Raw genomic sequence first — 12,533 nt, forward strand, 5'->3', positions numbered from 1 at the left:
TCGATAAAGGCAGAGTCTGACTTAAGCAATGTGAAGATATGTATGTATCTTTGCTTTCAATCACTGTTGGTGTTGTTACACTTTCTAAGTTTCTGACTCTTGGTTACCATTCTGGTTATGTTTTGGGTCCACCATTTAATTGGGCGGGGGGCATTTCTCTCAGAAAGAGATGCATCTTGCCACTGAACAGTGCTACTTCTTGAGATAAGGAACTCATCGCATCCTGTTGTTTCTTTTAGAAGGAAAGATATCTTGTAGTTCATTTTGATTAGCATCATTTTATATGATCATATGTACATAGCTATTGAGCTATTGTGATCCTCTGCTAGAACTATCCTAGATATATACTAATTATTACAAATGAGGGAAACCAGGAAGCCTATGTTTCTTTGGGTCTGGCTTACTTCACTTAATACGATTTTTTCCGAGTCTCTCCAATGGGCACTATATCATTCTTTCTGATGGAAGCATCAGTGTACTGTATGCAGTTACTGTTTTTCCCCCCTTTGGTTTACCTCCTGTTCTCATTGCTTTCGATATTAGTACCTTTTGATTTTTATGTAAGTTCTCAAATTTGGGGAATGGAAGGGGAATCACAGAAATGGTGAGGCAAAGGGCAAAGGATGAACAAATGCAACAACAATACTCACAAGACATTATGTTGGAAATGAACTTTCCATCTGCGGGGGGGAGTCGGGGAGAAGGATAGTGGGAGGAAATGAGGGAGGGGTAACAATGTTCAACAAGAATTGTACTCATTTCCTTATGTGACTGTAACCCCTCTGTACATCACCTTTACTATAAAAAAAATAATTAAAAAAAAGAAATATAGTGCTTCTATGCTTCTGAATACCTTGTTTCTGAGTTGCCTTCACCAGGCCTCATTTTCCCTAATTCATTCTATCTCATTTCCCCCTAAAATAACCTTGGTCCCTTAATCTTAAGGGAAGTAGAAGGATAGGTATTTCTATTTGTTTTAAGCTTGCATTTTTTATTTTTTATAATTCCTGGCAACTGTTTGCTGTGCTCGATTTTTCACCCCTTCCCTTCCCTTCCAGTTTTACCCTCCCGTCCCCACCAACATTTTGTAAAGTTCATTTTCTACGTAGTGTCCACTGAGTATCACTGCTGCATTTGTTGTTGTTTTATTTTGAAATAAGAAAAGGAATGTTAGGCTGTTAGTAGTAGCATACAGTTTTTATCCTAGCATTGGGCAGGCAAGGCAAGATCACAACTTCCAGGTCAGCCTGGGCTACATAGAAAGACTGTCTCAGGGGGAAAAAGTGGGGGAGGGGAGTTATTTAATGCTTTTTAGGATTTCCTATCTTCTTTCAACAACCTTCTATGCTTCATCCCCAAGCTGCTCTGGGTAGTTTCCTGAAGAACTATTGTATAGGGCACTAAACTTAGAGTCATAAGAGGCTTGACCTGCCGTGAACCAGAGTTATCTAAACTTGCTGGGCTTTAACTTCCTCTATTTCAGTATGGAACCAATAAAACAGAATATCTTAAATTACAACATATAAAACTCAAAGGCAGATGGATTAAATATTTAAATATCAACAGTAAAATGGAAAAGGAACAGGGTTGGCATGAGATGAACTTTGTAAGCATGATTAAAAACGCAACAGAATGAATGAAATACTGGTTCATCTGACCATTCCATTAGGAATAGTTTTCTTCCTTCCTTCCTTCCTTCCTTCCCTCCTTTCTTCCTTCTTTAATCTCTCTCTTTCTCTCTCTCTTTCTCTCTTCCTCTCTTTCTTTCTTTCTCTCCTTCCTTCCTTCCTTCCTTCCTTCCTTCCTTCCTTCCTTCCTTCCTTCCTTCCTTCCTTCCTTCCTTCCTTCCTTCCTTCCTTCCTTCCTTCCTTCCTTCCTTCCTTCCTTCCGTCTATGCTGGTAGTGGGGCTTGAACTCAATAGCTGTAAACTTCTGGTGAGACAACTTCAGAGACAGCTGAACGCAAGCTGCAGTTCTCCACTCAGTTGTAAAGCTCAGTGTCTTGGTGAATATGTGTGGCTGGCATTTTCTCCTGAGGTGCTGACCCTACTGGACAGGGTGCCACACCTGGAGAGTCCCTGGTAGTCTTTTATGTTGTTGCTTTACATAGGAGTTCCCACATCAGACTTTGGACAGGGAGAGGATGAAAAGGAGGAGGAAGGCCCATATCCTTTTAAGGATCCACTATGAAAGAAAAAGTAGATTTAGAGTACAGTACCAATTTTTGACAGATGAATTGAGAATTACCATAAAAACCAGGAACTCCAAATTCAGGAGGCTTCAGAACTTGATTTGTGAGCCAGACACTAAAGAGGAGAAAGTTAAATGATACTTTCTTTTTCTGGGGGAGTGCAGTCTTAATTCACAGCCTAGGCTGGCCTTGAACTCTTTGTCCAGCCTGCTCAGTGCTGGAATTACTAAACCTGACTGCTTCTTTTCTGAATTCTCACTTTGAGGGGCCTCCTGAATCCTGGGACTCTGTGCCTTTGACTTTGTGTTACTTTCGGATGCGCAACTCCATTGTCCCTGTCATTACCCTTAAGTTTCGTTTGTAAGCATATACATCAGAAAGATAAGCTGAAAATTAATTGGCTAGTTCAGTTAACATATCAAAAATATCCTTTTTTCATTGTTTTTCTCTTTTGGAGGAGTGCTACTGGTGATGTGCTAGATGAGAACTCTACCACAAGCTACACCTCCAGCCTCTGCCTTTATGTTTGCTGGCATTCTCAGCTATACTACTCTGTATATGGCCAAACCTGTATACAGTCAATAGCTTTCTCTGATTCTGTACCAACAGCTATGTTGAGTTTACCTAGGTCATTATTAATTAGGAGCTTAGACTCAGGGCTACCTTAGATTTGGAGGGATATAGATTCCCCCAACCAGTGATGCATGGGTAACTTGTAATCTCCTCCCCAAATGTCTAGTTTGAACTTTCCTGGCTCCTCAAGTCACCTCCTATATTACCACACTGATGGTTTATGTTTGTCTCCTAGTCCTCCTGACTCCCTCTCTCTGCAGTACTGGGGTTTGAACTCAGGATCTTGTGCTTGCTTGCTTGCTTGCTCTGCTGGCTCTGTACCAGTTTAGCCATGTTTCCAGCCCTCTCCTTAATTTTTAACTTAATGCCTGCCCCTCTCCTCAAATCACACATCCAGATTTTCCTTTGGCTGTGCTGAAAAATTGAATCTACAGGAAGTGAACTTCAGACTCCATATTGTCCCCTTCTACAAGTCCAAGGCCAGATTCTACTCAGGCTCTAGTTCTCTTTCTTTTCCTCTGTGACCTTCTACCTTTACTATATGACCCTCTCTGCTTTCCCTCCTATCTCTTCCCCTGGCAGACTATAAAATGCCCACCTATCTAACCTCCTTTTAGGAAGGAGCTCTCTCTTTTTTTTATTGTGAGAATACTGTACAGAGGAGTTACAATTACACGGGCAAGATAACGAGTACATTTCTTATCAAGCATTGTTGCCTCCTCATTGTTTCCCCTTCCTATCCTTTCCCATACTCCTCTCCTCCCCCACCCGATCCTCCCCCGACCCCCGACCAAAGTTATTAAGTTCGTTTTTCAACACAAGGACTTGTACATCTCATTGTTGCAATGGGTCCACCTGTAGGAGCTCTCTCTTAAACACAGATTTCTCCTTTGCTGACATTTCTTCTACAAAAAAATAGCTGTATTTTCTCTATTCCTCACTTCATCAATACATTCACATTTGAGTCCTGACCTTGATTCCTACACCACATAACTGGAGAAACGAATAGGTGCTTCCTTGTTCTGTTTTATTTTTCATAGCGTACCAATCTTACTTGAACTTTCTAAGGACCCATTGGATCTATAATTATTGTGTACTTCTATAAAATCTTCTACCCTCTTGACTTCAATGTGGTCTGCCCCTTAATTAATGTCTAGAATATTCTTTCTGATTTGAATCAATGGATTCAATTCCTCTTTCTGTCTTGTGTATATTCCCCAATGTGGTAACTAGACCATCTTCTCCTTTTCATTTGCAAAATCTCCAGTAAAACTTTGCATGCTTTTGTGGTCTTAACCACAACGTGAAGGGTTTATTGCAATTCTATTTCTAATATCACTTTTCTCCTTAATTTCAAACTTCTCAGGACAGTTCTGTCTTTTCCACAGATATTCTAAATTTAATAAATGTAAAATAGCCTGGTACTAGTGGCCCATACCTACAATCCTAGCTACTTAAGAGGCTTTGAGATCTGAGAATTGCTGTTCAAGGCCAGCCTAGGCAGAAAAGTTTGTGAGACTCTTCTCTATAATTGACTACTAAAGAAAGCTGGAAATGGAGCTGTGGCTCAAGTTACAGTGCCAGCCTTGAACAAAACAGTTAAGGGACAGTTCTCATGCCCAAAGTTTAAGCTCCAGGACTGGCACAAAAATAAAAATAAATATATTCCCTATTTTTATGCCCACTCTTTGATCAACTACATTTTTATCTCAATTTGTGCCCCCCATCCCCATTCATATGGATTCTTGATTTACAGACACATAATTCACCTCCATTTGGGTTTATAGGATGTTGATTGAGGAGATTAGGGGTTGGATACTGGCTCAGGGGCTAAATAATCCTTTAACGCTACAAATCAGGTTATTTTTCTTGTAATTATTTAACTCTCCTCTCCTCCACTCTTCTCAAAAGCAGCCATGAACAAGCCACAATAGTTGAGTTCCAACATGACACTATGGTTGGAAATGAACTTTATAATTTCAGGAGGGGGAGGAAGTGAAGGAGATAGGGGAGGGAAGGAATAGTTGGAGAAAACAAGGGAGGGAGTAACAATGCTTAACAAGAGGGCTGGGAAGGTGGCTCAGTGATAGAGCGCTTGCCTTGCATGCTTGAGGCCCTGGGTTCGATTCCTCAGCAACATATAAGCAAAAAGAAAAAAGCCAGAAGTGGCGCTGTGGCTCAAGTGGTAGAGTGCTAGCCTTGAGCTGAAGAGCTGAGGGACAGCGCCCAGGCCCAGAGTTCAAGCCCCAGAGTTCAAGCCCCACGACCGAACCCCCCAAAAAAACACAAAACAACAAAACCAAACAAAAAACAATGCTTAACAAGAAATGTACTCATTGCCTTACTCATGTAGCTGTAGCCCCTCTGTACAGCATCTTTACAATAAAATAAAATTTTAAAAATTGATTCACAGAAAAGGTGTGATGAACAGAGAACTGGTGGCTCACGCCTGTAATCCCAGCTACTCAGGAGGCTGAGATCAGATGACCTCAATCCGAAGCCAGCCCATGGCAGGAAAGTTTAAGGGACTCTTAACTCCTATTAACAACAACAAAAAGCTAGAAGTAGAAATATGATTCAAGTGGTAGAGCACCAGCCTTGATCAAAAAAGCTAAGGGAGCGTGCTGAAGCCCTGAGCTCAAGCCTTAGTACCAGAAAAAAAAAGGAAAAAAGAAAAAAAAGTTAGCTATCTGCTGGGTTAGAGTTGGGGTCATGAAGTCCAGGCTCTGTTCTTCTTGGTAAAGCATGGTCTGAGTGTCATGTCACGGTCATGGTGCATGGACATGGTGCCGTTGGGCTTGCAATCTTCTTGCCTTCAGCCTCTACTCTCCAAATGTAAACATCACATTACTTTAATGTGATATGTCTAGTAGACCTGGTCTTTGCTCTCTAGAGATAGTCCTTCCTTTCCAAATCCACTTCCATTGCTTAAGCAATGAGTATTGAAGAGTATTTCAAAGGCTTCCTAATCTAACTCCACATGATAAGAATCCTACAAACAAAACTGTCTTTCTAAAATTCAAACCAAATTGTAATATCCACTTGTATAAAGGACACACTCTTGTATTGTCTACATATAACATATTAATCTAACTTTTTAGGTCATCTTCCATTAATCCTGTCTCTTTAACTTTGTACTTTAGCATTATTGAGTAGTTTGTGATCCCTCAAATCACAGATATCTGTTTATCTGCTCTTCCTTCTGCCTTTATTAATTTCCTTTATTCAAATTTATACCTAGAAATGCCACCTACCTACACCCTCCAAAAACAGGCTCAACACTTGTGTTTCTGTGAACAATTCTCTTTCATTCCCCCAAGCAGTTAACAGAATTAACTATGTCTACTTCCTTACAGTATGCTGCATTTGAAACTGAGTTTATAGTTCCCAGGCCCAAAATTCACTAGACCCAACTTAGGTGCAGCTACTTACTCCTATATAAAAAAACATGGTGAAAGACAGAGAAAGAAGATTTATTACATGGCAGCCATGGGAAGACCACAGTACATCTTCAGCCCAGCCATCTTCCCATGTACAAACACTGGTTTCAAGTTTAACAGGGAGAGGAGATGAGAAAGGTCTACATAATTATAAACAGTCCCAAATCCTAAGTGTGGCCATGGTCAATGTTGGCTCAGCCTTCCTTCTGGGAGTTCTGGAGAATTGTTACTTTATTACTAAGAAGTGATCTCCTGAGTTTGCCTTCCTCTCAAGAGGATTATCCAGTGAATCTTTTTGTTCTTGGGTCCCAAGGTGATTGATTGCATAGGGACAATAGCAGAGAATAATTGAGGCAGAAGGCACAGATGCAAAGTTAGTTAATTCACAGGGCCCTGCAAAAGCATTTTTAAAGTTGCCTCATACACATTAGAAGCTCTCTGAGCACATTGTTTTCTCCCTGACTGGATCCTGTATGTATAAGAACTGCATTCCTATCACTTAGGGATCTGCACTAATGGAAGGTCTAATGTACTTGATTTCATTTCTCAGTGTTTGGTGAACTGAATTGATTGAATTCACTTGAAAACTGGAATATGAAAGGAATTACTTCCTTAGGTACTTCCCAGACAGGTCTAAAATCCTGAGATGTTTCTCTATTTAATGCAGAAAGAGCTTCCGGATCATTACAGGCCTTGGATGGAAATTGCCAGCAACCTCCCTCATTTGATTCAGAGTCATCAGCTTCGTGCTCATGTGAACAAGGTATATCCTTTCTACTCTTTGGGATCTTCTCTTTGTTTATCACCATCTGGTTTTCATGTGACACTCCCATCATAGCTACTGGGCTTGTCAACACTTTTCTCTCATCCTTCCTAAAGGAAGAAATGACTCTTTCCTGATCCTGAAATCAGAGATTTTAGCCAGATGTTGCTGGCACTTGCCCATAAGACAAACTAGAGACTAGGATCTGAGAATCACATATGAAACAAGCCTGGGCAGGAAAGACTGTGAGACTCTTATCTCCAATTAACCACCAAAAAGCTACAAGTGGAGCTATGGCTCAAGTGGTAGAGCCCTGGACTTCAGCACTAAAGCTTAGGGATAGAACCCAAACCCTAGTTCAAGCCCCAGGACTGGCATATACAGACAAAAATGGAGGGTTTGTTCAAATGGAGTTCCTTACTGTACAGCCTTGATATCAATCATTTATTTTTCACATCGATCTTTTAAAAGTTGACTAGGTTCTAAAGGCTCTCCCTGGAGTCTATGTCCATGTAGAGTTAACAAAATTTATTTTATTAGGAAACCGGTTGTTTGCAGATCTAATCGAGTTAAGATGAGGTCATGGTACTCTCTAAATCCGATTTGACTGGTGTCTTTATAAAATAGAGAAATGTGGACATAGTGCCATTTGTAACTAGGAGAGATGCTATGCGAACATAGAAGCAGACACTGGAGTGGTGCATCTCCATTCTAATATATTCTGACAACCACCAGATGCTGGAATAGATGCTTGGGGTGGGGTCTCCCTCTGTGCCAGAAGAAATTAGCTCATCTGATAGTCTATGTTTGGACTATTTTCTATAACTGAGAAAGTCACTCATTAATAATACGTAAATTTCACTATCTCCTCAATTTTCTTAGAAAATACCCAACTAAATAGCACTACTTATCTTTTTTTGATGTTAGTAGTGGGGCTTGAACTTGGTGCTGTCCCTTAACTTTTCTTTTCTTTTTTTTTTGAAAAGATGGATGTGGCCAACAGGGACTTCAGAGGCTATGGCCTCCAGGAAGTAAATAAGGACAAGTTAGTCCTTCTAAAATATTAGTTTCCATTATCTTGTGTTCACAAGTTGAACAAAAGGTCATATGCAAAAGGAGCTATTAGAAATCCAAAAAATAACACAAAACACTATAAGCCCATAAATTCATATATGTAAAAATGTCATAACATACAAATCACAAAATCAAAGAAATAAAAACTATTAGGAAAGTGAATACAAAAAATAGAAATAGAGATATTCTTGGTTCATGTAACAGAAATCCCACAAGAAAGTTAACACAAGTGGAGGAAAAGTGAAATTTCTTTTTTTTTTTTTTTAAATTAATTTTATTTGAGAATATACTGTACAGAGGGGTTACAATTACATGGGCAGGATAATGCATACATATCTTACCAAGCATTGCAGCCTCCTCCTTTGTTTACCCTTCACCTCCCTTCCCAGCCTCCCCCCTCCCCCCCACCTAATCCTTCCCCCCTCCCCCCCCCACCGACATTGTAAAGCTCGTTTTTGACATGACATTTTGTACTTCTCATTGTTGCAACAGGTCCACCTGTATCCTTAAACGACTTGTTTGTCCCCATCTCCTCCACAAGTTATACCGACATCAAATATAGTGAAAGCGGGGGTTACACTGTGGGGGAGGGACATACAAAGCAACAAAGAAATAATCTTATAAATGCGTTAGAAACACATGCATGAAAGAAAAAAAAATTAAAATACATATTTGAGGTTTCGTTTTCCTAACATCACATAATCTGACCTTTTCCTCTTGACTCATACATATACTAGATATTACAAATAAGGGAAACCATGGGACCTATGTTTCTTTGGGCCTGGCTTACTTCACTTAATATAATTTTTTCCAAGCCTTTCCGTTTCCTAACAAATGGGGAAATGTCATTCTTTCTGATGGAGGCATAGAATTCAATTGTGTATATATACCACATTTTCTTGATCCATTCATCTACTGAGGGGCATCTGGGTTGGTTCCATATCTTAGCTATGGTGAATAATGCTGCAATAAACATAGTTGTGCTGGTAGCTTTAGTGTGGTCTTGTTTGTAAACATTTTGGTAAATGCCCAAAAGTGGGATTGCTGGGTCGTAGGGGAGTTCTATGTGTAGTCTTTTGAGGAACCTCCATACTGCTTTCCAAAGTGGTTGAAGAAATTTCTAACAGCTAAAAAAATGAAAATTTCAAGTCTTAAGAAACATTTGATTTTTTTTTATTGTGAGAATACGTACAGAGGAGTTACAATTACATGGGCAAGATAACAAGTACGTTTCTTATCAAGCATTGTTGCCTCCTCTTTGTTTCCCCTTCCCATTCCTTCTCATACTCCCCCTCCCCCCGACCTGATCCCTCCCCCCCACTAAAGTTGTAAAGTTCGTTTTTCGACATAACAACTTGTACATCTCATTGTTGCAATGAGTCCACCTGTATCCCTAGTTAAACGATTTGTTTTTTCCCTTCCCTCCACAAATTATACAAACATCAAATACAGTGATAGCATGGGTTATACCGTGGGGGAGGGACATACAAAGCAGCATAGAAATCATCTCATAAATATGTTAGAAACAATTGCATGAAAGGAAAAAAAAACATTTGAATACTTATCTTGGGGCTCATTCTCCTAACATCCACATATCTGACCTTTTCTGGTTGACTCAGACATATACTAGTTATTGCAAATAAGGGAAACCATGGGACCTATGTTTCTTTGGGCCTGGCTTACTTCACTTAATATAATTTTTTTCCAAGTGAAACATTTGATAGAGAAAATTTGGAAGTTGGTGAGAGATATATAATAATAAATTGGTAAAATTTCAAACCTCTTATCATAGTAAGAAAATTTTACAAATTATAGACAAGAAACAACAAAAATGAAAACTAATTTAGTAACTGAAAAACCACATAGAACTCTCTATATAATGCTAAATATCAAAGGAGAATTTAGTAGCTACTTGAATGGCTGTATATACCCTGAATCCCAGCACTCAGGAAACTGAGGCAGGAAAAGCATTAGTTCAGGGTCAGCCTTGTCTAAACAGTGAGATTCTGCGCCAAACAAAATAAAAGAGAAACAAAAACTTCTGGACAGGATATGTGACAATGGAAATTTTTATAGTCATAGCTGATAAGAATGTTAAGGGAAGATCAGGAGCTGTTGGCTCATGTCTGTAATCCAAGCTACTCAGGAGGCTGAGATCTGAGGATTAAGGTTCAAAGCTAGCCCCAGCAGTACAGAAAAGTCTGTGAGACTCTTATCTCCAATTAACCACTCAAAAATGTGAAGTGGGGCTATACCTGAAATTGGTAGAGCACTAGCTTCGAGCAAAAGAAGCTCAGGGACAGTGTCCAGGCCCTAAGATCAAGCTCTACTAACCTGCTTAAAAGAAAAATAAAAAGGGGGCTGGGAAGTTGGCTCAGTGGTAGAGCGCTTGCCTTGCATGCATGACGCCCTGGGTTCGATTCCTCAGCACTACATAAGCAGAAAAAAGCAGGAAGTGGTGGTGTGGCTCAAGTGGTAAGGCACTAGCCTTGAGCTGAAGAGGTGAGGGACAGTGCCCAGCCACAGAATTCAGCCCCCACAACTGAGTAAATAAATAAATAAATTTAAATAAAAGAATGCAAAGATAAGAGCCACTTAGGAAGATAGCTTGGCAAATTTTTGTGAAGTGAAACATAGACAGCGCAGTTCTATCACTTAGTGATAAAAATTCACACACACACACATATATGTATATATAAAAAATACACACACACACACACACACACACACACACACACATATATATATATCCAGGAAAATTAAAACTTTATGCTCACAGAAAATCCTATATGTGAACTTTATTAGAGCTTTATTTAGAAGCATACAAACACAAAAGATCTGAAGCAACCAAGGTTTTTCTCAACAGAATGAATAAACTGAGTTAAAGTCATCTTGTATAATAGAATGTATAATGGAATATTATACAGTGGTAAAAGTAAATGAGTTATTTTCTGAGTTATGTAACAGAATGACTAAACATATATTTAGGATTTAAATGAAATATGCCAGATCCCCAATGCTATATACTGTATAATTCTACACATGACATTCTGGAAAAGACAAAAATACCAATAAGCACAGAAAACAGATTAGCAGTTGGCAAGATTGGCCAGGACAGGGGGTTTGCTACTAAGAGATTTAAAGAGATATATCAGGGCTGAAAACTCTGTGTGTGTGTGTGTGTGTGTGTGTGTGTGTGTGTGTGTGTTCCTTAGAGGGTCAGTATATGACTCTAATGAAAGCCTATAGAATTATATTTCATAAAGTATGAATTTTCATGTATATAATTAAAAAATGACAATTTGAGGAGATCCCTGGATGGAATGTGGACTATGTCAAATGAGTCTCAGAGAATGAGAGATGGGTGGTAAATTCTCAGTGAAGACAACAGGGAAATGGGAGTTGACCTTGGCCATTTTGGAAAATAGCATTTGACTGAAAAGCCAAAGGCAAAAGAAAAAATGAACTACATACCATTACTGTCCTCTAGTGGGCAGATTTTGTCTTTCATGAAGTACAGGCTAACAATTGTAAATTTGCTTTTCCTGTATACTTTGGGTGAAGAAATAGGTAAATGGATTGTGGATGGTGTTTCATCATAAGAGAGGGAAGTTACAGATTAACAAGGAGGGAAGGAAGCTGGACTTAACCTGTGGTACTGAATTAGTTAGTAGCCTGGGAATGAAGGATTGCCTAATACACATATAACTAGGGGTTTTAAAGTAAACTTGTTATCAGTAAAGTAGAACCTCTGTTTATTAAAATCAGATAAAAGAGCATGAAAAACAAGCCAGGAATAGAAGATGTTATATATGTAAGTGAAAAAATATTATTTGTAGCCTAGAAATCAACAAGAAAGAAAATCAAGGCTGAGTGTTTAGCTCAGTGGTAGATACTTGTCCATACTGTGTAAGGTCTTGGGTTCTAGAAACACACACACACACACACACACACACACACACACACACACACACACACACACACACACACAGCAGTGTTCAATTAGCCATTAACAGAATTTGGGAGGATAGGAAACATAAATGACTAAAAGATATATGAAAGATACTTCTGAACTAGCCAAATGAAAATTAAATCTACACAGGAGTAACATTTTGAAACCACACAATTAGGAAATGTTTGAAATTTTACCTTACTAGGCATTAGGGTAAAATAGGTACCTGACTATCTTATGCCTCACAAGTGGGTCCACTCCTTCCAGTAACTATTTTACTATTATCTAGAAATTCTGAAGATATATTTCCCTTTGTTTATGAGCATACCTTGAGAGATGTAACATATTATTAATCACAGTAAGAAAAAAAAAAGCTCCATGGAAGAACTGTGAAAATGTATGACTTGTATCTGTATGCAATTATACAGAGGAATTTCAAAATCAAAATGTTAAATAAGAAGAGCAAATCATAGAATTTATTCAGTATGATTCTATTAAGTTCAAAGACATTCCAACTAGATGATCATATGTATTTTGTAT

At 38.9% G+C, this 12,533-nt stretch overlaps 1 protein-coding gene across 2 annotated transcripts in view; it reads left to right on the forward strand.

Moving 5' to 3' along the window:
* The window catches only part of Ido2 (indoleamine 2,3-dioxygenase 2), a 52,617-nt gene that overhangs the window by 7,022 nt on the left and 33,062 nt on the right, over positions 1 to 12,533 (forward strand). The window contains exon 2 of one of the 2 annotated variants that reach the window (XM_042679461.1): positions 6,872 to 6,967. The exons of the other annotated variant lie outside the window; for it this stretch is intronic. Within the exon in view, the coding sequence (XP_042535395.1) occupies positions 6,872 to 6,967 (96 nt within the window). The remainder of the gene's footprint in view (positions 1 to 6,871; positions 6,968 to 12,533) is intronic. 2 annotated transcript variants of the gene reach the window in all.

This window comes from Dipodomys spectabilis, unplaced genomic scaffold (genome assembly GCF_019054845.1).
Source record: "Dipodomys spectabilis isolate Male_0828 unplaced genomic scaffold, ASM1905484v1 ptg000052l, whole genome shotgun sequence".
NCBI lineage: Eukaryota > Metazoa > Chordata > Mammalia > Rodentia > Heteromyidae > Dipodomys > Dipodomys spectabilis.